Source organism: Muscardinus avellanarius (genome assembly GCF_963383645.1).
Source record: "Muscardinus avellanarius genome assembly, chromosome: 18".
Classification (NCBI taxonomy): domain Eukaryota; kingdom Metazoa; phylum Chordata; class Mammalia; order Rodentia; family Gliridae; genus Muscardinus; species Muscardinus avellanarius.
In genome coordinates, this window is record NC_137804.1 from 45,723,796 (window position 1) to 45,748,422 (window position 24,627).

The 24,627-nt window shown below is 60.7% G+C and overlaps 3 protein-coding genes across 3 annotated transcripts in view; 1 reads left to right on the forward strand and 2 right to left on the reverse strand.

The window, feature by feature from the left end:
- Positions 1 to 1,607: 1,607 nt before the first annotated feature.
- LOC308276686 (suppressor of SWI4 1 homolog) lies at positions 1,608 to 5,867 on the forward strand (the record flags this gene model as incomplete). Its single annotated transcript, XM_080715512.1, has 13 exons — positions 1,608 to 1,772; positions 1,880 to 1,981; positions 2,162 to 2,212; positions 2,299 to 2,469; positions 2,941 to 3,017; positions 3,171 to 3,278; positions 3,376 to 3,499; positions 3,576 to 3,654; positions 3,728 to 3,857; positions 3,932 to 4,080; positions 4,151 to 4,330; positions 5,293 to 5,474; positions 5,712 to 5,867. Exons 1-13 carry the CDS (start codon positions 1,743 to 1,745, stop codon positions 5,865 to 5,867), a joined length of 1,539 nt encoding a protein of 512 aa, XP_080571638.1. The 5' UTR covers positions 1,608 to 1,742.
- Positions 5,868 to 6,803: 936 nt separating this feature from the next.
- On the reverse strand, positions 6,804 to 11,196 carry EIF3G (eukaryotic translation initiation factor 3 subunit G; the record flags this gene model as incomplete). Its single annotated transcript, XM_080715129.1, has 10 exons — positions 6,804 to 6,914; positions 7,012 to 7,148; positions 7,229 to 7,336; positions 7,618 to 7,807; positions 7,879 to 7,983; positions 10,330 to 10,389; positions 10,521 to 10,609; positions 10,689 to 10,772; positions 11,016 to 11,062; positions 11,177 to 11,196. 10 exons carry the CDS (start codon positions 11,194 to 11,196, stop codon positions 6,804 to 6,806), a joined length of 951 nt encoding a protein of 316 aa, XP_080571255.1.
- Positions 11,197 to 14,453: 3,257 nt separating this feature from the next.
- Positions 14,454 to 24,627, reverse strand: part of DNMT1 (DNA methyltransferase 1) — a gene marked incomplete at both ends in the record, with an annotated part of 47,638 nt that continues 37,464 nt past the window's right edge. The window contains 14 exons of the mRNA XM_080715513.1: positions 14,454 to 14,488; positions 14,607 to 14,697; positions 15,093 to 15,209; positions 15,433 to 15,599; positions 15,743 to 15,941; positions 16,128 to 16,305; positions 16,605 to 16,771; positions 17,836 to 17,977; positions 18,046 to 18,328; positions 18,448 to 18,576; positions 18,824 to 18,908; positions 20,988 to 21,180; positions 22,769 to 22,990; positions 24,010 to 24,183. Coding sequence (XP_080571639.1) covers positions 14,454 to 14,488; positions 14,607 to 14,697; positions 15,093 to 15,209; positions 15,433 to 15,599; positions 15,743 to 15,941; positions 16,128 to 16,305; positions 16,605 to 16,771; positions 17,836 to 17,977; positions 18,046 to 18,328; positions 18,448 to 18,576; positions 18,824 to 18,908; positions 20,988 to 21,180; positions 22,769 to 22,990; positions 24,010 to 24,183 — 2,182 coding nt within the window. The remainder of the gene's footprint in view (positions 14,489 to 14,606; positions 14,698 to 15,092; positions 15,210 to 15,432; positions 15,600 to 15,742; positions 15,942 to 16,127; positions 16,306 to 16,604; positions 16,772 to 17,835; positions 17,978 to 18,045; positions 18,329 to 18,447; positions 18,577 to 18,823; positions 18,909 to 20,987; positions 21,181 to 22,768; positions 22,991 to 24,009; positions 24,184 to 24,627) is intronic.

Here is a 24,627-nt window from a genome sequence, read left to right on the forward strand (position 1 = left end):
CAGGGCCGGAGCTGGGGGAGCGGGGGCCGGTGGAGGAGGAGGCTTGGACACCGCCCCTTGCCCCCCCCCCCAGCCCCAGAGCCTGGAGCGCAGAAACTGTAAATATTTAGCATTTTCCGCGTGGGAACTGAGGCAGAATTGCCAGACACCCTTCCCAGGCCATCGGAGCCTGATAAGGCAGGTCAGTGCCCGGGACAGCCCTTCCGTCCTCCAGCTCGGCCTTCCCCGGCCAGGGTCCTGCCGGCTACCCCGGCGCCACCCAACAGCTGCGCCCGCAAACCGTGGCCACACAGGCGCCCGGACTCACTGCACACTTGGAGGGCGACTCCAGGCTGGCACAGAGACACCCCGCAGGTACACAGCAGCCCGGAGGCCCGCCCACCGTCGCAGCCCTCCCCGCACCTCTCCGGGCGCTGCGGGGTCACATTTTCACAAAGTCAAATCAAGCCAGGATGTTGGCGCACGCTTGTAATCCCGGCATTCGGGAGGCTGAGAACAGAGGATTGCAGGTTCTGACAGCCTCCTCTACTTAGGCCCTTCACAAGCCAACGAGACCCTTTCAAAATAAAGGATTAAAGGGGGGAGCTGGGGTGTAACTCAGAGCTAGAACAACCCTGGGTTCCATCCCCACTACTGCAAAAAAAAAAAAAAAGTAATAGGCCGGGCGTGGCGGCGCACGCTCGTCATCCCGAGACCAGAGGATCGCGGTTCGCGGACCGCCTCAGCTACTTAGTGAGGCCCTCTGCAACTCAGTGAGACCCTGCTTCAAAATCAAGAATAAAAACTAGGGCAGGGGGTGCAACTCGGAGGTCGAAGGCCCCTGGGCTCCATCCCCAGTACCGAAAAAACAAATCCTTGCTCCCCCTGGTACTGCTGCTCTCCCGCGGGATGGCAGCGGCAGCTAACCTGCCTGCAGTCAGCTTTCCTTAAATGGAACGACCTCTGGGGTCTCTTGGTTGCGCAGATCATCTTACAGCTGGGAATCGTGCTAAACTGCTGAGGTTGGCCTCGAACCTGCGATCCTCCCGTGTTAGTCTCCCAAACACCAGGGATACAGGCGTGAGCCGGCACATGCATTCTCTTCTTAATCCGCAGTTCAGGCGGGATGTTATCATCCCCACTTTGGCATGCTTAGGGCGATTATCAAGTTGGCACCGCTTCAGGAAGAGGCACGAAGCGGGATTCGAACCCGCAGATCCGCGTCTCCCTCGCCTGGCGCAGCTTTCCCGCCTCGGGGTGGCCACGGCAACAGACTGACTCCCGGGGTCGCCATGGCAACCCCTTCAGTTATTCCCCTCCTCCCACACACACACACACACACCGCATTCCAGTACAAAGCCATCTACTGCGCCTGCCCGCCCTATTACGTCACCGGCTGGCGCGCCGGAAGTGAGCCGCGCGGAGCCGGAAGTGCGCCGCGCGGACCGGAAGTGAGCCGCGAGCCACCGGAAGCGGCGGCAGAGGCGGCCTCGTGGAGGAGCGGGCGGCATGGGGCAGACGGGGCGGGTGAGGCGCGGGGCGCGGGGCGCGGCGGGCGGCGGGCGGCGGGCCGGGGCCCGGCGAGGCCGCGGCGCTCAGCGTCGGCCTGTCGTTCCCCGCAGTCCCGGCACCAGAAGCGCGCGCGCGCCCAGGCGCAGCTCCGCAACCTCGAGGCCTACGCCGCGCAGCCGCACTCGTTCGTGTTCGCGCGGGGCCGCGCGGGGCGCAGCGTCCGCCAGCTCAGCCTGGACGTGCGGCGCGTCATGGAGCCGCTCACCGCCACCCGCCTGCAGGTGTGCGCCGCGGGGCCCCGGGCGGGGTGCGCAGGGATCGGGCCGAGGCGGGCCCCGTCCCCGGGGGTCTCGAGGCCAAGCTTGCTGCCCGATGACGCCAACTCCAGGTCCGCAGGAAGAACTCGCTGAAGGACTGCGTGGCGGTGGCCGGGCCCCTGGGCGTCACGCACTTCCTGATCCTGAGCAGAACAGACAACAGCGTCTACTTCGTGAGTGCCCCCCCGGCCCCCTTCGCCTCCCCGGCCCGCCGCCCCCCTCTCGTGATGAACCCCTGTGCCCCTGAGCCGCCGTGATGCCGGCTTCAAAGTAAACGCTCTGAAGAGAGGGCCGCGCCCCCCAGCCCCCGGGCCTCGGCGGGGCGCCTCGCTCACCAGCCCTCCTTTCTGCAGAAGTTGATGCGGCTCCCAGGAGGCCCCACCCTGACCTTCCAGATCAGCCAGGTGAGCTGGGGAGGTGGCCGCGGGCCTTGGGCGGCCGGGGCTGGGTGAGCGCTGCTCACCCGCCCGCCCCTCGCCCTGTCCCGCAGTACACCCTGGTGCGCGACGTGGTCTCCTCCCTGCGCCGCCACCGCATGCACGAGCAGCAGTTTGCCCACCCGCCCCTGCTGGTGCTCAACAGCTTCGGCCCCCACGGGATGCACGTGAAGCTTATGGCGACCATGTTCCAGAACCTGTTCCCCTCCATCAACGTGCACAAGGTGGGCCGGCCCTCTGGCGGGCGCGGGGTGCAGGGGTCAGGCCCCGCAGAGGTGAAGTCAGGGGCCTGAGGGGAGGTAGACCCCGGGGTCTGACCTAGAGCTGCTTTTTGTAGGGTGCTCCCCCCCATGCTGGGGGTTAAACCCACGGCCTTGTTCATTCCAAGCAAAAGACGGGAGTTTAAAGTCCGGCCAGGGCGCCCAGCTCCTAATCCCTAGCACCGGTGGCGCTCAAGTGAGGCATAAAGTGTCTGTTTTTCCAGCCTGGAGTGATGTCACACAGATAACCCCAGCTGCGCAGGGGCTAAGGCAGGAGAATCTCATGGTGGAGGTCACTCTCCGTGCTTTAAAAGCAAGATCTTGTCCCCGAACCCTACAGACTTGTCTTTGGGAGCCACGGCCCAGCCCTTTTGTGTCGTCCTGTGGCTCCACACGGACACGGGCAGCTCACGGTGCGCTCTCCCCTCCCCCCAGGTGAACCTGAACACCATTAAGCGCTGCCTCCTCATCAACTACAAGCCCGACTCGCAGGAGCTGGATTTCCGCCACTAGTGAGCGGGGTGTGGGGTGCGGGGGGCCTGGTGCGGCTGATGACAGCGCTGCTGCTGAGCCCGTGATGCTCAGGTTCAAAGTAAACGCCCTGACGCACCGCAGGCGGGGAGGCGGGCACAGCGGGCACAGCGCTGACCGCTCCTCCCCTGCAGCAGCATCAAGGTCGTCCCCGTGGGCGCCAGTCGCGGGATGAAGAAGCTCCTCCAGGAGAAATTCCCCAACATGAGCCGCCTGCAGGACATCAGCGAGCTGCTGGCCAGGTGAGGCTGGGCAGCCCCGAGCCAGCAGGTGAGGCTGGGCAGCCCCGCGAGCGCCCTGGAGCCGGGCCTGAGCCTCTGACCCCGTGTCCCCACTCAGCGGCGCGGGGCTGTCGGAGAGCGAGGCGGAGCCCGATGGGGAGCACAACATCACGGAGCTGCCCCAGGCCATCGCGGGCCGCGGCAACATGCGGGCCCAGCAGAGCGCCGTGCGGCTCACCGAGGTGAGGGCGAGGCTGGTGGGGCGGTGCCTCCCGCGCCCTGGCCGCTGTGGCAGGCTCACTCCCGGCTTCTCCCCAGATCGGCCCCCGCATGACGCTGCGGCTCATCAAGATCCAGGAGGGTGTCGGCGAGGGCAACGTGCTGTTCCACAGTTTCGGTAAGGGGACGGCCCGGCACAGTGGCAGGGCAGCGGCGCAGGCCCCACGTGGACCGTGTCTGTCTCCCGCCAGTGCACAAAACAGAGGAGGAGCTGCAGGCCATCCTGGCAGCCAAGGAGGAGCGGCTGCGGCTCAAGGCCCAGCGGCAGGACCAGCAGGCCCAGAACGTGCAGCGCAAGCGCGAGCAGCGGGAGGCCCACAGGTGCGCTGGGGCCGCGACAGGGCGGCGGGCGGACTGCGGGCCTGCTGCAGCCAGCTGACGGCCACCTCTTTCAGGAAGAAGAGCCTGGCGGGTATCAAGAGGGCACGGGCTGGGGCTGATGGGGACAGTGACGCAGAGTACCCGGGGGCGCCCCCCGAGGAGGAGGAGGAGGAGGACGAAGCCGAGTATTTCCGCCAGGCCGTGGGCGCGGAGCCTGACGAGGGTGCGTTGCGGCCCGTGGTGGGGCTCCCCGCACCTGGCCTGTCCCAGGCCTAACGTGGTCTCTCCCATAGATATGTTCCCCAGAGCCACTAAGAGAAGACGGCTGCCCGGGCCTCCTCACAAGAAGCAGAAGCAGCGGGTCAAGGAGCGGAGGCCTGGCCAGCGTCAGGGCGGTGATGGGAGGCCGGCCAAGGCCAGGCCCCGCATAGCCCGGGCCACTCTGGGGCCAAGGGGCACGGCCCGGGGCCAGGGCAAGGGGCGGCCAAGGAGGGGGGCTTGAGCCTGCGCCTCCCTGTGGATGCAACACCCCAGATTGGGGCCCGAGAGCCACCCTGGGGCTCCCAGGTGTAGGCCTCGGCTTCCTTTCATAAAGGAGCTGTCCCCCAACCCCAGCAAAACAGTAAATGACTCAACCTTTCCTGTGTCTGATCCTGGTTTGGGGTGGCAGCCACCACCTCTTGGTAGCACGGAAGGAAGCGAGGAGGCCTGGCCTGCTCTGCGGGTGCTAGGGGATACCCCATACAGTGGGAGCTGTCAGGGCCAGGGCGGAGGCAAGGGGGCTGAAGCTTTCCTGGAGACTTGTGGCCTGCGTCTGGTACCAGTTGCCTGTGTGGAGAACGGGCTTTTGTGGTACTAGGTGTTGGGCCCGGGAGGATTCCATCTCACACTCTACCCCCAGCCCCATTTTAATCTCCATTCACAAACAAGGTTGACACAAGTCTTACTGCTGCTGAGTCTGTTCTCAGCCTCCCAAGTCGAGGGGTGAGCCGTGAGCTGGGAAACCGGCTGAGAGCCCAGCGCTCAGGCGGGGACTAGCATCTGCTAGTGAATGGGGCCGTGCTTGTGAGGATCTTCTGATGGAAGTACTCCTGGGCAGGGTGCTGAGGGCTGCAGCTGGGTTAGGGCCAGGCTTTCTGGACTGCCGCGGGCCTGGGGTGGCGGCATGAACAGGGAGCCGTCTGTGACGCTGGCTGGTGACGGCTGAGAACAGGCAGCACAAAGGCCCCAGGCCTGCCGACTGGAATGGCTCTGGCTAGAACTGCCCACAGGCTTGGGCCAAACTACTCTGCCCCTGAGCCTGGAGGGGCTTGCCCAGGGACCTGGCTGCTCAACGGCGCCCTCTGCTGGTGCAGAGCCAGGAAGCTGCAGCCTCACAAGGGGGCAGTAGGGACAGGCCGGGACCCCTGAGGACCTGGCCGTGTGCCTCCTGCAGGCGCCTGGGGCCTACCCAGCCAACACCTCAGCGGCCCACTGCAGCTTCCCATGGCTGTCCTGGTGGCTGTGGCGGGGAGCGAGCTGACACTCTCACTCCTGCACCCAGGAGCAGCGGCCCTGGAGCCCGCCACGGTCTTCTCGGCACAGCTGGCGGTCAGCAACCCACTCTGCCCCGGCATGGTGGGGCCCATACACCCTCCAGCCCCTACTCAATCCGTCCACATGCTGCCCGCTTCCCCAGCCTGAGGAGGGCTGGAGCTCGGGCCCTGCGTGCTAACAGGCGGTGCCCCTGGCCAAACATCTACCCACACCCGGTCTCCATGGCCGCCAGGAGGGCCTCAGCCTGTGACTGGAGGGGCCCGCAGAGCGCTCATGGGGTAGGGACCGTGAGGGCGCCACCTTCTCCCCACCGCACAGTGGCACGCCCGTTGGAAGGGGACGCGAGAACACACAGACTGGACGAGCAGGTGCTTCAAGCTGGTTTACTGCCCCTGGAGGCCCCCCATCACACCTGGGGGCCCGAGAGCCCGACAGCGGCAGCTGGACAGCGGGCCTAGTTGGTGGACGGCCTAGAGAGGAGGAGGAGGGACGGCAGTGAGGCGGAGGCTCCCCGCAGGGCCTCCGCGGTGTGGGTGACAGCTGCTGGGGCCCAGGCCGGCCTGCCTCCGCATGGCTTTGAAAAGGGACAAGGCCTGTCGCCCCCAGAGAGCTTGGTGACAGTGCCGCAGGCCAGGCAGGCCGGTGATGGGGAAGGGGCGCTGGGTTTGTTAGGACAGCGCCCAGGACTTCTACTTCGGCCACAGCCCGCGCTCCTGTGTGTGTGGGACTGGGGACTCTACCTAGGAGCGCTTACCTCTGTAAAGGCGTTACTAAGCAGATGAGGGCTGCACTGTTACCTGCTTCTCAAGCACTAGGATGACAGGCCTGCACCACTGCGCCCAGGGGCACTTACTCGAAACTACATCTCCAGCCCCATTTTATACTCTGTATTTTGAAACAGGGCCTCACTAAGTAGCTGAGGCGGGCAGCAATCCTGTGATCCTGTCTCAGCCTCCCAAGTACTGGGGTTACAAGAGCACCACGCTCCGCTCCACTTTTTTTTTTGGTGGTACTGGGGTTCCTGGAAGCCCTTCTATCTCTGGGCTACACTCCCAGACCTATTTTATATTTTTATTTGGAAACAGAGTCTCCTAAGCCAGCACGCGCGGCTGGCTTCGAACCTGCGCGATCCTCTCTGCCTCCCAAGCGCGGGGATTACAGGCGTGCGCCACCATGCCTGGCCGCTCCACCTTTTTTTTGAGGGAGATACTGGGAATTGAACCCAGGGGCATTCTACCTCTGAGCTACCCCCAGCCCTATTTCTATATTTATTATTTATTTATTTTGGTGGTGCCGGGGGTGAAGCCACCATGCCCGGCCCTATTTCTATTTTAAACGCCCTGAGTTGCTGCCGTGAACCTGTGACCCCTGCTCCTTGGGTGACACGCGGGACAGGGTTGGGGGAGGGTCTTACTTGGCCCATTCCACGTTGAGGATGAGGTGGTCGTAGCCGAAGCCAGACACCCCGGCGATGGCACGCGCAGCGTCCTCGCGGCGGTGAAAGCTTATGAAGGCAAAGCCCTGTGGAGAAGGCAGGTCAGCGCCGGCGCCCACCCAGGGCCCCATGGAGAAGGCAGGTCAGGGCTGGCGCCCCCGCCATCGCCTGCCGTCCACCCACCTTGGACTGGCCGGTGGTCTTGTCCTTGGCCAGGTAGATGCGGGAGATGGAGCCAAACGGCCTGAAGAGCTCCTGCAGGTCGGTCTCGCGCGTGTCCTCCGACAGGTTGGTGACGCGGATGGTGGCGTTGTCGTCGGCTGTGGGTGGACGGCAGTGAGGACAGTCCCGGCCGCTGGCCCGGGGGGTGGGGGGTGCTGGGGGGGCGGGGAGGCCTCACCTCTGCGGTTGGGCTGCATGGACTCCCCGCGGCGGCTGGCTCCGTCGCGCAAGCTCGGCGGCACATACTTCCCGGTCTTGTTCTGGGCGGCCTGCACCGGCTCCAGCTCTAGGGACCAAGCGCGGTCAGGTCAGGCCAGCACCAGGGACACACGCAGGGAGCAACAGCCTCCCCAGGACACGCGAAGCGAGCATGCGCGGCGGGCGACAGGTCAGGCCGGACTCACAGCTGCCACCAGCGAGCGAGTCTGAAGGACTCGGGCCCCACGGACAGACAGCGCTGGCCAGGGAGTCCCGCGGGGACGGCACCCAGGCATTGCACACGCGGGTGTCGCCTGGCAGTCACGCACACACACGCACACGCAGACAGCACGGGGGCCCAGGCCGCACCTCCGGGCAGCTTCTCCTTCTCGCCGGTGGACAGCCCCAGCTGCTCGGCCAGCTCCTTCTGCATGGGCCCCAGCGTGTCCTTGTAGGGGCAGCGGGTGGTCCAGTGGTCGCCCTTGCAGATGCGGCAGGACACGATCTTCTGGCCCTTGAGCTTGTTCATGGGGTCTTCCTCCTCCTGGCAGTTCAGGTCCTGGGGGGCAAGCGGAGCAGCTCAGTGGGCCGCCCGCCCCGCCCCCGCCCGCCCCGCCCCCAGCCCCCTACCTCTTTGCTGGTGATGAACGTCATGGACACGTCGTCACTGACGGTCGTGGTGGCCACGTTGGGCCCCGGTGGGTCAAACTCCGAGTTTCCAAACTTCTTCCAGTTCTGGGCTCAGGAAGGAAGAGGGCAGAGGCTGGGAATCCCAGACCTGAAACCAAGCCCGCAACCTGGGCCTCGACCCGTGTTGCCTGTGTGGCGCCTGGCACCAACAAGGCCCCCGCAGTGGGCCGCCTGCATGCAGCTGCTGTGACCTCAAGAGGGCGCCTGGCCCAGGGTAGACAGGCCCAGGGGCCACGCCTCTAACTCAGGCCAGGCGCTGCACAGGCCTGCTGCCCCAGCCACTGTGGGAAGCTGAGGCAGGAGGGCTGAAAATTCAAGGCCAGCACAAGCTACCTACCTACCTACCTATCTACTTATTTATTTTTGCAGTACTGAGGATAGAGCCCAGGGGTACTCTACCTCCAAGCTACACACACCCCAGCTTTCTTTCTTTCTCTCTTTCCTTTTTGGGCGATACTAGGAATGGAACCCTGGGGCATTCTACCTTTAAGCTACGCCCCCAGCCTTATTTTTATTATTTTGAAACACGGTCTGAGCTGCAAAGGGCCTCGCTAAGTAGCCGAGGCTGTCTGTGAATCACGATCATCCTGTCTCAGCCTCCCAAATGCTGGCGTTACAAATGTGTGCCACCAGGCCCAGCTTTTGATTTTTGATTTTTGAAACAGGGTCTCACTAAATTGCAGAGGGCCTCATTAAGTAGCTGAGGCTGGCGGCAAACCTGTTATCCTCCCATCTCAGCCTCTCAAGTACCGGGATGACAAGTGTGCGCCAAGCCGGGCGCGGTGGCATAGGCTTGTAAGGATCACAGCTCATGGACAGCCTAAGCTACTTAGGGAGGCTCTTCATAACTCACTGAGACCATTTCAAAAATAAGAAAAACTAAAAAATAGGGCTGGGTGCAGAGGTAGAATGCCCTTGGGTTCCATCCCCAGTACCACCAAAAAGAAAAAAGAAAAAAAAAAATGTGCACCACCACGCCCAGCTAGCCCAAGCAATTTAATGACACCCTGTCTCAAAATAAAACAGAAAGGGCTGTGGCTGTGGCTGAGAGCCTGCTCAGCACTGCTGAGCCCTGGGTTAATACCTGGTACTGTGCAGTCCACAGCACCACAGTGAAAGCAGGGTGGGAGGGTGGCTCAGAATCAGAATACCCCTGGGGTTCAAGCCCTATCCCACACACGCCTGCCATCTCAGCACTTGACGGCTGAGACAGGAGGCCTGCCGATTTAGTATTTACTTTTACAGTACTAGGGACTGAACTGCATTGTAGTTACTTTTTTGATTTTTTTTGCGGTACTGCCGATTGAACCCAGGTGCACTCTACCTCTGAATTATGCCCACAGTCGTGGTTTGTTTTTTGTATGTGTGTTACTGAAGATTGAAACCAGGAGCATTCTATCTCGGAACTACATCCCCAGCCCTATTTTATTTTTAATTTGGAAACACGGTCTTTTCGGAGGGCCTAAGTAGTCCAGCGGAGGCTGGCCTCAAACCTTCCATCTTCCTGTCTCAGTCTCCCAAGCACTAAGGCACAGAGGCACACTACCATATCTGGTTCTTTTACTTATTTACTTATTATTATTATTTTTTTGGTGGCACTGGGGGCGGAACCCAGAGGCTTTCTACCTCTAGGCTATACCCCCAGACCTGTTTTCTATTTTATTTGGAAACAGGGTCTCACTAAGTTGCTGAGAGCCTCACTAAGTAGCTGAGGCTGGCTTCGAACCTGCGCGATCCTCCTGTCTCAGCCTCCCAAGCGCAGGGATTACAAGCATGTGCCACCACGCCCAGTGTATTTTTAATTTTGATACAGGGTCTCATTAAGTTTTAGAGGGCCTCACTAAGCAGCTGAGGCTGTCCATGAACCATGATCCTCCTGTCTCAGCCTCCCAAATGCTGGGATGACAAGCGTGCGCCACCACGCTTGGCTAGGATTGAAGTTTTGAGGTACGGTGGCATATATCTGTCACCCCAGCACTTGGGAGTCTGAGACAGAAGGATGGAAAGTTTGAAGTCACAGCTACAGAAATTTATCCAGACTCAGCAATGCGGCAAGACCCTGTTTCAAAATAAAAAAGGCTGGGGCTGGGGTGTAGCTTGGAGGTAAAACGGCCCTGAATTTAATATCCAGTACTCTCCAAATTAATTAAACGCACTAGGAGTGTGGCTCAGAGGCAGAAGGCCTTGGCTTCAACCTCCAGTACCCCCCCCTCACAAGATATGATCTTATCTGTCCCTTAAGACTCGTCAGGCCCCACAGGACTGCCAACACCCACGCTTCAATTCTGCCTCCACAAAACGGGGACAGCTGAACTTCCCGCCAACAGGGATCCCACGACGACGGTGGGTCAGTCCGGGATGGACCTTCAAAGAGGGGAAGGAGGATCTCACCTTCCGCCTGGCGACAGCCTTCGAAGCCTTCCGAGTCTCGATCCTGAAGGTACGCACAATCTGTGGGTGGCAAGGGAGGGGGTCAGGCTTCCTGCGCGTTACAGCTCCCGGGACCAGGGCGTCTCTGCCAACATCGCGCCCAGTGGACGCCGGTGCCCGCCCAAGGTGCCCGGCCTCCGCCCCAGCCTCACCTTGAACTTGCTGCCGTCTTCTTCGATCTTGTATTCGGTCACGGTCTTGATGTTCCCGTTGATGACCTCCTTGGGAGGCGGCAGCGGGGCTGGGACAGCGGGAGAAGAGAGGGGAAACTGAGCCCCGAACAAAAGGAGACCCGGGTGGGCAGCCCAGCGGTCACTCACCTCCTGGCACCAGCTCGGGCTCCGGGCTGGTGTCCCCGGTGGCCAGGGGGAGGCCTTTGAGGAGTTCGCTGGTGACGCATTTGTCTGGCAGGGGGGTGCGGGGAGGCAGGGTCAGCTCCGGGCCGCGGGCTGGCCGGGCATTGCGGGCTGGGGTGGCGCCCTCCAGCCCAGACCACCGGAGGGGACCCCGCCATGACCGGGGGCCCTAGAGTTACCAGGGACCACCAACGCGCCTTCCTGCCCGCCCTGGGGAGCAGCGGGGCGTGCTGGGCAGCCATGGGGGCGGGCGACGGCGCGGGCGGGGGCTGCGCCCCGGCGCTCACTCACCGTCCTCCCCCTCCTCCTCCACCTGGTCGGCCCAGCTGGGCTTCGAGCTGCGGGGACAAGTTGGCGGGGTCAGCGGGGCCCGGCCGGCGCCCCCCGCGCCCCCCAGGCGCCCCGCGCCCCCGGGCCGCCCCCACGCGCGCCCTCCGCCGGCCCGGACTCACTCGAAGTCTCCGGTCGGCATTGCGAGCCTTATCCACGCAGCCCGGGCGCGGGCCAGAGGGAGCGGAAGTGGCGGGCAACGAGACTTCCGGGGCCGCCGCCTAGAGCGGCCGGCGCGCCACAGAGAGCGGAAGTGGCGGGCAACAAGACTTCCGGGACCGCCGCCTAGAGCGGCCGGCGCGCCACAGCGCCCCCTGCGGCCGGAGGCGGGGACGCAGGTGGGTTGGCCGGGCGTGGTGGCGCACGCTTGTCATCCCAGCATCCGCGGACAGCCTCAGCTACTTAGCGAGGGCCTCTGCAACTCAGTGAGACCCGGTCTCAGTGAGACCTGAAAAAAAAAAAAAAAAAAAAAAGGGGGCCTCAGGGTGTATCCTAAAACGCTTTCTTCAGTTTTTAAATTTTATTTTTGTATGGGCCTGTGAGTTGGACCCAGGGGCAAGGACTTCTGAGACACACCCCAGGGGATTACAAGCGTGCTCCACCATGCCCGGCTTAACAATGTTTTTTTTTCTTGCAGTACTGAGGATGGAACCCAGGGCCATGCTACCTCCAAAATACACCCCCTGCCCTATTTTTTATTCTTCATTTTGAAACAGGGTCTCCCTGAGTTGCAAAGGGCCTAAGTCAGCCGGGCGTGGTGGCGCACACTTGTAATCCCCGCACTTGGGAGGCTGAGACAGGAGGATCGCACAGGTTCGAAGCCAGCCTCAGCTACTTAGTGAGGCTCTCGGCAACTTAGTGAGACCCTGTTTCCAAATAATATATAAAATAGGTCTGGGAGTATAGCCCGGAGGTAGAAAGCCTCTGGGTTCCACCCCCAGTGCCACCAAAAAATAAAATAAAAGGGCCTAAGTCGCAGAGGCCACCTGTGAACCAGGATTCTCCTTTATCTCCTGTATTAGCCTCCCAAGCACTGGGATTACAAGCATGACCACCACGCCCAGCTTAATGTTTTTCGGCTTAATGTTTAAGTATTAAAATTGAGGGGCTAGCCAGGTGTGGTGGCACAGGCTTGTAATCCCAGCGTTCGGGAGGCTGAGACAGGAGGATCATGGTTCATGGCCAGCCTCAGCTACTTAGCGAGGCCCTCTGCAACTCAGTGAGACCCTGTTTCAAAATAAAGAATAAAAAATAGGGCTGGGTGCTGAAGCTCAGAGATACAATGCCCCTGGGTTCCATCCCCAGACCTGCAAAAAAAAAAAAAAAGAGAAAGAAATTACGGGATGTAAATAGACCTCTGGCTTCTCCTGCGTCGGCTCTCCTTTCAGTTGACTTCAAGGCCTCCGGTGGAAGCTGGGGCGTCCGGCTTGCGGCTGGCCTTGCTGGGGAGCACCGCCGCCTGCGGCCGGGAGGAGGGATGGCTTCTCAGGGCCCTGGAGGCCAGTGTGTTAACCGTCAGCTCTGCACTGGGGCTGCTCAAGTGGGCGGCGTGCTGACCTCGTGACGTCGGGGCTGGAAGGCCACCGCAGGTCCTGCTGCTGGCCCCGGGGCCTCTTCCGAATGCGTCCCATGAAGAGCCATGCAGACCACTGGTCACCGCCAACCACCTTTCACCTGCCTTACATCCCCGGTTTTTTTGGGGGGGAGGGGCCTGGGGATGGAACGCAGGGCCATTCAACCTCCAAGCTACATACCCTGCCCTATTTTTTTTTAGAAACAGCGTCTCACTACGTTGTGGAAGGCCTAAGTAGCTGAGGCTGTCCATTAACTGTGATCCTCTGGTCTCAGCCTCCCAAATGCTGGGATTATATGCGTGCGCCACCATGCCCGGCTTACACCCGTTTCTTAAACTTTTATTATGGTGGGACTGAAGATGGATCCCAGGGGGATTCTACCTCCAAGCTGCACCCCCGGCCCTGTTTTTTTTACCCTGTGGAACTGAATATTGAACCCAGGAGCATTCTACCTCCAGGATACACCCCTCAGCTGTATTTTATATTCTTTATTTTTGAAAGTCTTACAAAGTTGCATAGGGTCTCCCTAAGTAAGGGGCTGGCTGTGAACCTCCTGTCTCAGCCTCCCAAGTCCTGGGATGACAAGTGTGCGCCACCACACCTGGTGGGACAGGTTAGGCTTCCCAAAGGTAGCTCAGCGCTGTTTTCTCAAGTGTGGTACAGTTTCTAAGAGCAGAGAGCGGTAGGCACTGGGAGGCTCAGGCAGGAGGATCAAAGGCTCGAGGCCAGCCTCAGCAACTTGGTGAGACCCTGTTTCAAGATACTTGGCTGGGGTGTTTCGAGGTAGGTGTACCACTCCAAGCATCACCAAAAAGCAAGCAAAGCCGGGAGTGGTGGCACAAGACTTCCGTCCCAGTACTTGGGAGGCTGAGACAGGACCACAGGTTCAAAGCCAGCCTCGGCAACTTAACAAGACTGTTTCCAAACAAAATAGGGCAGGAGGAAGAGCCCAGCGGTCGGAGGACCCTGGGTTCCATCTCTAGAACCACGAAGTGAGCAGCTGCAAGAGGGAGGCTCCGGAGCGCTCGGCCAGGCCTGGCGGTCCAGCCTTTTAGCCTTTAGTCTCCTGACTGGAGTGGCAGTGCCCCCTAGTGGGCGCCTGAGGGCAGCACAGAGGACGGGCGTGCGTTCCTCAGCAGTCAAAACGAAGGACTGTTCCTCTGAGGAGTTCAGTAGGACCTAGTAGTTATGCTGGGAGGACAGAAAGCCCAGCTGGCAGAGTTCGGCAAGCACGGCGCTCTGCCTGGGGTGGGCAGGCCCGGCCTGGAGGGCACTCGGTGGCCAGTCTTCCTCTCGCTCCACTAGCCACTGCGTGGGCCTCGTGTCCTCACGGTCACGACGTGGCTGCTGCGCCACCAGGCGTCACAGTCGCCTCCAGGCGAGCAGGGGTCTGGAGCAAGCGGGCTCCCAGCGGGCCTTCCCAGGGCCCAGCAAGCTCACTGGCATCTCACTGGGGGAACCAAGTGCCGAGCCCCACCCCAAACACATGCGCAGGCACCCCGGGGAACACAGACTCACGGCCAGCGTGGTTTATAGGAGATTTATTTGAAGAAATATTACAACATATAAAAACTACATAAAGTCTTAATATCCACTCCTACAGTGGTAATCTGATATAATGCATAATAAAAACCTTTAAAATCCAGAATGCACAAAGGACTGCACAGTTTCATCACGAGTCATCACTGGTAAACGAACCTCACACACAGCCTCGTGTCAGCCAGGCCACGGCCTGCACGACACATCCGAACCCACAGACTCCGACGCTCAGACAGGACATCAGTGTGGCGGGGTCCCCGGGCGGGCAGGGGCACAGGAGGCAGCACTAGTCCTTGGCCGCCGCCTCCTCCTTGACTGCAACTGGAGGGACGGCAAAGAGGAGGTCAGGGGCGAGGCGGGGCGGCGGCAGGCCTGTAACCCTGTAATCCCTGCTCGGGAGGCTGAGGCGGGAGGCCCGCGGGTTCCCAGCGCCACGCACCTGAGGCACTCTCTCCAGCCCTGGCCAGCACACAGAGCTTGATCTCCAGGCCGATGGCTTTGGCCAGGGGGGGCGGCACCGCGTTCCCCACCTGCGGGAGGCAAGCAGGATGCCTGGTGGGCAGAGTGCTCCTGGGGAGGGTCCTCGGCCCACGTGGCCCCATCCCTCCCACCAGATAGCACCTGGACCAGACCCGGGGGTCCTTCCCCACACCACATGCATAGCAGAGACGAGGCTCCCAGGGGCTTTAGCAGACCGGAGGGGCAAAGCCACGCGGGCCTGTGGGCAGGCCGAGGGTGCCCTCACTCACGACCCCCAGGTAACTAAGGGCCGGCTAGCTGGACCCGAGAAGCCGCCCACTTGGCCACCACGCAGCGCGCTGGGCCCGTGCTGCCCGCTCCTGGGAGGGGACCTCTGGGCTGGACCTCGGCCTCCCAGAGCCCCCGCAGCTAGGCGCAGAGTCCAGGCGGCTGGGCTCACACTGACCTGCCGGTGCCGGTCCAGGATGTTGCCGAACAGCCGGTAGGTGTCGGGGAAGCCCTGAGAGCGGGCGCACTCCCGCACGCTCACCACGCGGTGCTGCTCTGGATGCAGCACCCGGCCCTGGGGACGAGAGGTGGGTCAAGGGGTGGGGTCAGGGGCGGCATCCAGGGCCAAGTCAAGTGGGGCCAGGGGGCGGGAGGCGGGGTCAAAAAGCAGGGCAGATGTGGGGTTGGGGGGTGAATGGGTGGGGTCAAAGGGCAGGCCAGTAGGGGCCAGTAGGAGGCGGAGTCAAGGGGTGGGGCGGGGTCAGGGGCCAAGCACCCAGCGCCCATTGCGCGCTCACCTGCTTGCCCATGGGCTCGGGGTTAGTGACGGTGGTGCTGAAGAAGCCATCCCACTCCAGCCGCCCGTAGAGGCCGGCCCAGTGGTTGTGCCTGTTGCCAGTGTGGGGCAGGCACCAGGGGATGAGGGTGTTGAACTGCCGAGCCAAGGGGTCGCAGTCCTTGCCGGCTGCAAGAGAGGACCACCAGCTGCAAGGTGGTGGTGTGGGGTACGGGGAGGGCGGGGATGGCGCCAGGTGCCCCCCGCCACAGCCCAGAGGGGTCCTGGGAAGCAGCCCTCCTCCCGCGGCCCTGGGAGCCCAGCCAGGTCACCTCCTTCGGCGCAGGAGCAGACCCCGCGGAAGGCGCCGGAGCTGCTGCGGCCATTCTTCTTGTCCCGGTAGGTGTAGCGTAGCTTCTTGGCCAGGGTCCCGTCTGAGAGCCGCACCTCGATGTTGGGCAGGTCGCGCCAGTCCGAGCCCGGGGCCAGGGGTATATGCCGCATGCGGGCAGCCACCAGGGCGCTCATGTCCTGGGAGAGCAGGGGCCGTCAGCCAGCCCAGGGGGCACCGGGGAGACGCGCGGCCTCGGGTCCCCAGCCCGGCTGCCGGGTGGGGTGGGCAGGGCCGGCAGCTGAGGGTTTGCAGAGGCCCGAGGGGTGTGCACTTGGGCAGCCTGGGTCAGCCCCAGCGCACACCTCCCACTGCCACGGCTCTACCTTGCAGATGTGGTCCCTGAGGATGGGCTGGTAGTGCGAGCCGCGGAGCTGCCTCTGGAACCAAGACTGCGGCTCCCCGTTATAGGAGATCTCCTGCGCGGAGGCGCCGTTCCGGATCTCGGGGAGGTCGGACATGGTGTCCCGCACGGTGATAGTTCGGAAGGGACAGGATGACAACCTACGGGGGTACACTTGATGTTATTGCGGACATACGCCACTGCCCCTTGCCACAGTCGGTGCTCTGGCCCAGCACTGGCCTCTAGGGCCACAGGGCAACCTCCTCAGCTGGACTCAGCCCACGGGGCAGCTGTGACCAGGACAGGCTTGAGGCCATGGGCCCACACCCGAGGAAGCCGCGAAGGCCCAAGTGGCACAGGACACCTGAGGCAGGCCGGGCTGGACAACCGCTCCTCGGCTCAGGCCTCTGGACCGAGACCCCAACACCGAGCCCCCCAGCCAAACGCAGAGGCCCAGTACCTGGTGATGTTGCTGACGAATTTCCTGTCGTCTACCAGGACGGTGAGCTGGCAGGCACGGGGGGCGAACACGTGCAGGGGCTCCGGGAAGAGGGGCAGCTTCTCCCCGGGGGCCGCAGCCAGGATGATGGCCCGCCTCCGTGTCTGGGCCACTCCGTACTGACCGGCCTGTGTGTGGGGTGACGAGCACAGGGTCATCTGGGCACCCAAACAGCTGAGCTCGGGGCAGGGGCCCGAGGTGCCAGGGGCGAAGCTCCCCTGGAGGATACCTAACTGACCCTGCGGGTTTATGCCAAGAAAAGGGGGTCCCCACTGAGCGGCCACCAGAGAAGATGGAGACGAGCTGGTGATCGCAGGAGACCAGGGGCCCGCCCCGGATCATAGCGACAGCTGAGGCCCCACCCGGCCCCGCCCCGCCTCCTCCCCGGCTGGGTGACGATGGACATGGAACCAGGGGCAGCCTACTGAGCTTCACCCCAGCTCAGTAGAACAGGACCTCACAAGTAGCTGAGGCTGGCTTCGAACCCGTGCGATCCTCCTGTCTCAGCCTCCCAAGCGCTGAGATTACAAGCACATTCTATTCTTTATTTTGAAACCGGGTCTCACTGAGAGAGGCTGCAGAGGGCCTCACTAAGTAGCCGAGGCTGTCCTTGAACCGCGATCCTCCTGTCTCAGCCTCCGAATGCTGGGATGACAAGCGTGCGCCCCGCGCCCGGCTCGAAGGATTTCACTTTAACTACACCTTCACGTCCCGGATGGAGGCACGCAGAGCAGGTCGTCTTGGAACAGCCCTCCTCCCTCGTGCCCCGTCTGGTCCTGCATCCCTACCCAGTCTGTGTAGATGCGGCCATGGGGCCGCCTCCGCCTCTGCAGGGTCCGTGCGCATGCACCAGAGGGAAGCAGGACCAATAGCTACCCAGCTGTACCCTCCCTCCCGGAGGGAGCTGCCCTGGGGCTCGACGGCCGGCCCGGGCTCCTCCATCGCAGGCAAGCAGCTGAAGACGCGGCGCGGGCGCCCTGGCGCCGTCCCTCCTGGGCGCCAAGGACAGGGCCCGCGAGTGGACACGAAGGCCAGCTGCTGGGCGCCGGCTCTGCGTCGCCCACATTCTGAGCAGGCTCTGGGGATGCCGGCGAGCATACCCGTCCCCCCCCTTCCGGCACGCCGACGTCCACGCTGGCTCCGTGCCTGGCCGGGGCGGGCGCACCCTCCCTCCCTAGGGAAGCCAGCCCACCTGCAGCACCCCAAAGGTGCACTGGTAGCCCATGCGGACCAGGCAGCGCAGCGTGAGCTTCAGCACCATGGAGCGCTTGAAGGAGACAAAGTTCCTGACGTTCTCCAGGAGGAAGAACCGCGGCCGGTAGTAGTCACAGTAGCTGCGGGCGGGAGAGCACGGGTCAGCCCGCGGACGGCTCTCTCCCCGCTGCGAGGCCGCGGCACCCACCTGAGGAAGGACACCACCAGGGAGTTCTTGAACTTGGAGTAGGTTCGCGAGTTGAAGCGGTTCATGCCGCTGAAGCCCTGGCAGGGAGGCCCGCCACACAGCAGCTCCACGTCGCCCTTCTGGGGCAGCCGCTGGCCCAGCGAGTTGGTCTTCTCGCCGGCCATGACCAGCTTGAGCAGGACGTTGCAGTCCTCCGTGAACACCGTGGAGCCAGGGTTGTTCAGCCGGAAGGCCTGGGCCGCAGGCTCCCACATCTCCACGGCCCACAGCGTCTCGGAGACCCCTGGCAAAGCGGGACACAGGCGGCTCAGACATTGGCCAGGGCCGGGCTTACAAGGTCCTGCACCCCAAGCCGCCAGGCCCGGTGCCCCCGGCTGGGGGAGGAAGCCGGCCGGAGCTTACCTGCCTGGTGGAATCCCTCCGACAGCCCCCCGCAGCCAGAAAACACGTCCAGGGTCCGCAGCTTGGGCGGACTGACGGCCGCCTGGGGCTCACTGGGCTCGGACATCGGGGACTTCGTCTTGCCTTTCCCTGGGAGACGGGCCACAAACCCAGCCGACCGTCAGAGGGGAGACGGGCCACAAACCCAGCCGACCGTCAGGGGAGACGGGCCACAAACCCAGCCGACCGTCAGAGGGGAAACGGGCCACAAACTCAGCTGACAGTCAGAGCCCACCCGCTCACAGCTCCTCAGTTCAGCAGGACGCCCAGAGCGGGCGGCCCATCCAGCCCACGAGGACACTGGGCAGCGCAGGCCGGAGCGGGCAGCCCCGCCTACCTTTGCCCTTGCCCTTGCCCTTGCCGCCGGGGCTCCGCGCGTGGTTAGGAGGGTCCTCGAAGCTCTTGCTCTTGGCGTTGTAGGCCTGAAAAGGAGACGCGCAACGCTAAGACAGCTGCACGATCCGCTCTCTAGCCAACCAAGACGTAGCTTGGTGACGGTCGCTCCATTTCCCCCTGAACAGACCCACAGCTCGTTGGCACCAAGAGAGCACTCTGACTTTGCCACACGGGAAGCTTTCCAAAAGAGGGGTGCAAACACCGGGCCGACACTAACACGCCTGCCGTATCGTAAGCACCTTATCACTGTAAGAAAAGGAAGTCTCAGGGAAGGGCGTACCGTCTGCTCAGGATAGCCACCCCAGCCAAGACATGATTACTGGGGTTTGGTTTTGGTTTTCTTGGAGCTAGGAATTGAGCCCAGGGGCATTCTGCCTCAGAGCTACACCTCTAGGCCTTTTATTGCTTGGAAACAGGATCTCACTGAGTGCTGGAGGTGCCGCTGAATTGCCGAGGCTGGCTGGGAACTTGTAAACCTGCTGTACTTCAGTTATAGGAGCTCTGTACCCTGGGATGTGTACCGTTTTAAGGTAACCCAACACAAAAGGGTCAATCACCCGCAATTTAAAAGTGACTAGCTTCGTGACAGGCTCCTGGGCCCTGTCCCTGACCACGGTCACATGTAAGGGCCCATGGGCTGGGCTGGACCCGCCCCTGGCTGGTGCAAACAAGGGAGAGCCCAGATGTCGCCTGGGGAAGGGGCACCTGCCCAACTCACAAGGAGACGCCGGTTGGGTGATTAGAGGCTGCCCAAGTCCTCAGATAAATCTAAGTTGAATCAAGACGTTAAAATGGTACATCATCGTGTGTGTGTGTGTCACTGGGGTTGAAACCTAGGGCCTATCTCTGGGCTATACAACCAGACCTATTTTACTTTTTTAAATTTAGAGGCTGGAGCCGGGCGTGGTGGTGCACGCTTGCAGTCCTAGCATTTGGGAGGCTGAGACCTGAGGATCGGGGTTTGCAGACAGCCTCAGCTACTTAGCGAGGCCCTCTGCAACTCAGTGAGACCCGGTTTCAAAATAAAGAATAAAAAATAGGGCAGGGGCTGTAGCTCGGAGGTAGAATGCCCCTGGGTTCCATCCCCAAACTTGCAAAAAATAAATAATAAATAAATAAATTTAGAGGCTGGGTAGCCGGGCGTGGTGGCACATCCTTGTAATCTCAGTACCTGGGAGGCTGAGACAGGAGGATCACACAGGTTCAAAGCCAGCCTCAGCTACTTATTGAGGCTCTCAGCAACTTAGTGAGACACTGGTTCCAAGTAAAATATAAAAACAGGTCTGAGAATATAGCCCAGATGTAGAAATCCCCTGGGTTTCATTCCCAGTACCACCAAAAAAAAAAAAAAAAAAAAGTAAATTTATTTTTTTTTGGGGGGGGGGGGTGGAACCCAGAGGCTTTCTACCTCCGGGCTATACTTCCAGGCCTTTTTTATATTTTATTTGGAAACAGGGTCTAAGTTGCTGAGAGCCTCACTAAGCAGCTGAGGCTGACTTCGAACCCATGCGATCCTCCTGTCTCAGCCTCCCAAGCGCGGGGATTACAAGTGTGCACCACCACGCCCGGCTTAAATAAGTAAATTTGTAAGCGGTGCTTCTCTAAGCTGCTGAAGACTACTAATTGCTGAGACTGGCTTCTAACTTGTGACCTTCCGCGTCAGCCTTCCCGGTACCGGGATTACGAGACAGGTGGGTTGCAGGTTTGAGACCAGTCTCAGCAACTTAGTGACGCCGTCCACAATGTAATGAGATCCTTATTTTTTCAAAATAAAAAAATAAGACTGGAGGGTAGAGCTTAGGTAGAATGGCCCTGGGTTTGATCCCTAGTACAAAAATTGAAAATAAAAAGCCACCGAGAGTGGTGAACTGCAGGATAACCTGGCCATCACAGGCCACTGCTGGGAAGAATGCTGTCCTGACCAAGGCTTTGTAAGCTGTACCCCAAAAGCTCCCAAGGAGCTGGGTTCTGGTGGCCAGCACCCCAGTTCCCTTAAAAACCAGAACCCTACTGCAAACACTCCTCGATCTAACGCAACGTCGCCCCTTTCGACACACAGGCCTCCCAGGTTTGACCCGACGCCCCCCCCAGAGCCCGGGTACCACCTCCAAGAAGTAGAAGCGGTCGGGGCCGCCCTCCGAGTACTCCTGGACGGACTCCGCCAGGTCCTCCCCGTACACCACGCTGCAGCGGCCCTGCACGACCTTGAAGTCCACCACGGCCTCCTCGTCGCTCCAGTACAGCAGGTTGATGTCCGCGTGGTAGCTGGCCGGCGTGGACTTGTGCGTGTTCTCCGGCCTGTGGGCGAAGCAGCCTGGTGAGGGGCTCTCGACTGCTGCCAACTCACCGATGCCAACGGTACCGCTCCACCACAACGCAGGGACCAGGCGCATTGTGGAGTTTTGCGGGTTACAGAATATTTTCATATACAGGATGAAATCTGAGACTAAACAGGATTGTCTTTTATCTCGGATATACCATTTATACAGACCCTAAAGATAATTATTTTGGTAGTAGGGATTGAACCCAGGAGCATTCTACCTCTGAGCTACACTATTTTTATTTATTTTTGTGGCACAGGGGATTGAGCCAGGGGCGTTCTATCTCTAAGTTATATCCCCAGCCCTGTACTACTTATTTGGAAACGGTCTCCCTAGGTTGATGAGAACCTCGCTACTTATGAGGCTATTCTCGAACCTGCGATCCTCCTGTCTCAGCCCACCAGTACTGGGATTACGGATGTGCGCCTCCACACCTGGCTACATGTGAAAATAAGGGAAACACAACCCATAAAGGACACCACACCCCGGAGTGCTAGGCAATAGCTCTGCCACCGTTACCTTTCTACCTTCTTTAAAGACACTCTGCTCCCTACTTTAAAATTTTAGCCATTCTTTTGCCGGGCGCGGTGGCGCACACTTGTAATCCCCACGCTTGGGAGGCAGAGACAGGAGGATGGCGCAGTTTGGAAGCCAGCCTGCTACTCAGTGAGGCTCTCAGCAACTTAGTGAGACCATGTTTCAAAATATAAAGAATAAAACAATTAAGCCGGGCGCGGTGGCGCACGCTTGTCATCCCCGCCCTTGGGAGGCGGAGACAGGAGGATGGCGCAGGTTCGAAGCCAGCCTCACTGGCTTAAGAGAAGCTGTTTCCAAATAAAAATATAAAAAGCTAAGTCTGGGAGTGTAGCCCGGATTTCCAGGAACCACAGTACCACCAAAAAAAAAAAAAAAAAAAAAAGAAATCCATTCTTTTATGGTATTGGGGATTGAATTTGGGGGGCATTCTACCTTCAAGAAACAACTCCAAGCCAGCACTTGGGAGGCCGAGACAGGAGGATCGCAGTCTGTGGCCAGCCTCAGGTACTTAGTGAGGCCCTCTACAACTGAATGAGATCCTGTTTAAAAATACAGAATAAACAGTGCTGGGGGTGTAGCTTAGAGGTAGAACGCCCCTGAGTACGCCCCCCCGCAAAAAAAGAAAAAAACAACTCCAGTCTTATTTTGAAACAGGGTCTCTCTAGGTTGATGAGTCTTGCTAAGTTGATGAGGCTGGCCTCAAACCTGGAATCCTCTTGTTTCAGCCTCCCAAGTAATGAGATTACAGGTATGCGCCCCCACGCCTAGTTTACTTTTTTTTTTTTTTATATTGGGGATGGCCAGGGCCATCTTACCTCCAAGCTACACCCCCAGCCCTATTTCATTTCGAAACAGGGTTTCGCTAAGTTGCCGAGTCTGGTCTTGAACCTGTGATCCTCCCGTCTAAGCCTCCCAAGTACTGAGATGACAGGCGTGCACTACCCGTCATGTGCCCGCGCGCTGGGCCGCGACCTGGCCCCACGGACCTCGTGGAGGCCTGGCTCCCAAGGCGCTCGGCCTCCACCGACCTGTAGAACTTGTTCAGCTTCATCTTGATGTCCGCCTCGTTCGGCTTGCCGTTGGTCTTCTTGAGGCAGAAGATCTCTTTGATCCGGCCGATGCGGTAGGGCTCGGGGGCGTCCAGGTTGCTGCCTTTGATGTACTCGGAGGACTTCCGGTAGTGCTCCGGGTACAGGTCCTCGTCCACAGCCTCCTTCTTGGAGCGCTTCGCAGGCGCGGATAGCACGATGCTGCAGAGAACCAGCCATCAGGCCGGCGGTGAAGCCGGAGCTGTCAGCCGGATGTGACCGGACAGCTGCCACTTCAAGTCCAACCTCCACCAGCTACCACAGAAAACACCCTGAAGAGGCCAGGGTCAAGACTCTCCTTCGCAGTTCAGAAGGCGGCCCAAGGCCGGGTCTGGTGCCACACGCCAGTACTCAAAATCCCAGTACTCGGGCGGCTGAGTCAGAAGGATCACAGGTTTGAATGCGGGTAGCCACAGCAACGCAGCCAGACCCTTGGCAACCTAGCAAGACACTGTTTCTAAACAAAAATTAAAAAGGGGCTGGGGTACAGCTCAGAGATGTATGCCCCTGGCTTCGAAACCCAGTACCACACGCACGCACACACGAGTAAAACCCCAAAACTGCCAGTTGGCTTGCTGCCTCTGGGTCGTGCAGCCTCTGGCCTCCCCAGTGAACACAAGCAGAAGAAGCAACAGCATCGAGCCACCCCGGGCACTCAGACCGGCACAGCTCCCCGCGCCCCACAGGTCACCGCACAGGAGCGAGGCTGGGGGACGGGAGCGCGAGACCAGAGCCACAGACTCTGAGGCTGAGCTCCTTCTCAAGGGACAAATGATCATCTGAGTGTGCAAACGACCTGTGCCTCTGGTGTGTGTGTGTGTGTGTGTGTGTGTGTGGTATTAGGGATTGAACCCGGGGGCGTTCTACCTGAGCTACTCCCAGTCCGTATTACTCTTTGAGACAGGATCTCACTGGGTTGCCGAGTCATGCCACCTTGCTGGGGCCGGCCTCGAATCCTCCCGTCCAGCCTCCCAGGTACTGGGATTACGGGGTGCAGCACCACGCCCAGCTAAACCTTTGTCTTCATGTTAATTATCGTGGGCACTTCGCTGTAGTGACGGAAAGCTCCGCAATGGGGCCGCAGTCACTGACGAGTGGCCGGGGTCCTCTGTCCCCGGACGCTGATGGGATGGCTCGGGCACTGGCCGGTCCTGAGGGCCGTGTGCGCAGGGGACACTCACTTGAACGTGAAGGCGTCAGGAAGCAGATACACGCCGTCGCCGACCCGGTACGTGACGCCGTTCCGGGTAACAGAGCCGTAGAGGACCTGGCTTTCCTGGTCGGCGAGCTGGTCCAGGACCCTGGGGACTTCTTTCTGCAACATTTCAGCCAGACGGGCACAGCTGGCACAGAACCTGAGGGTGCAAAGGGCAGGAACGCGAAGCCGTGCGGTAGCTGTCGGCGACCGCGGCAGCTGCTCTAACAGCCTCTGCCCGACCCAGGAGAGAAGGGGTTGTGTTTGCAGATCTCCAGAGGCGCTGGCCCCTGCTCCCTTGCCCCGTTTTTCTTTTTGGTACTCGGAATTGAACCCAGGGACATTCCAACTCTGAGCTACACTCAGCCCCATTTTTATTTTGAAGCAGGGTCTTGCTAGGTTGGTAGGAGTCTCACTTCTTGCTGAGGCTATCCTCCAACCCACGATCCTCTTTTCTCTGCCTCCCAAGAACTGGGATTACAGATGTGTGCCACCACAGCCACATCCTTGACCTTTTACTTATTTTTTTGTATTGCATATCGAACCCATTGGTGTTACGCCTCTGAGCTATACCCAGAACTCCGTATTTTGAAACAAGGTCTCA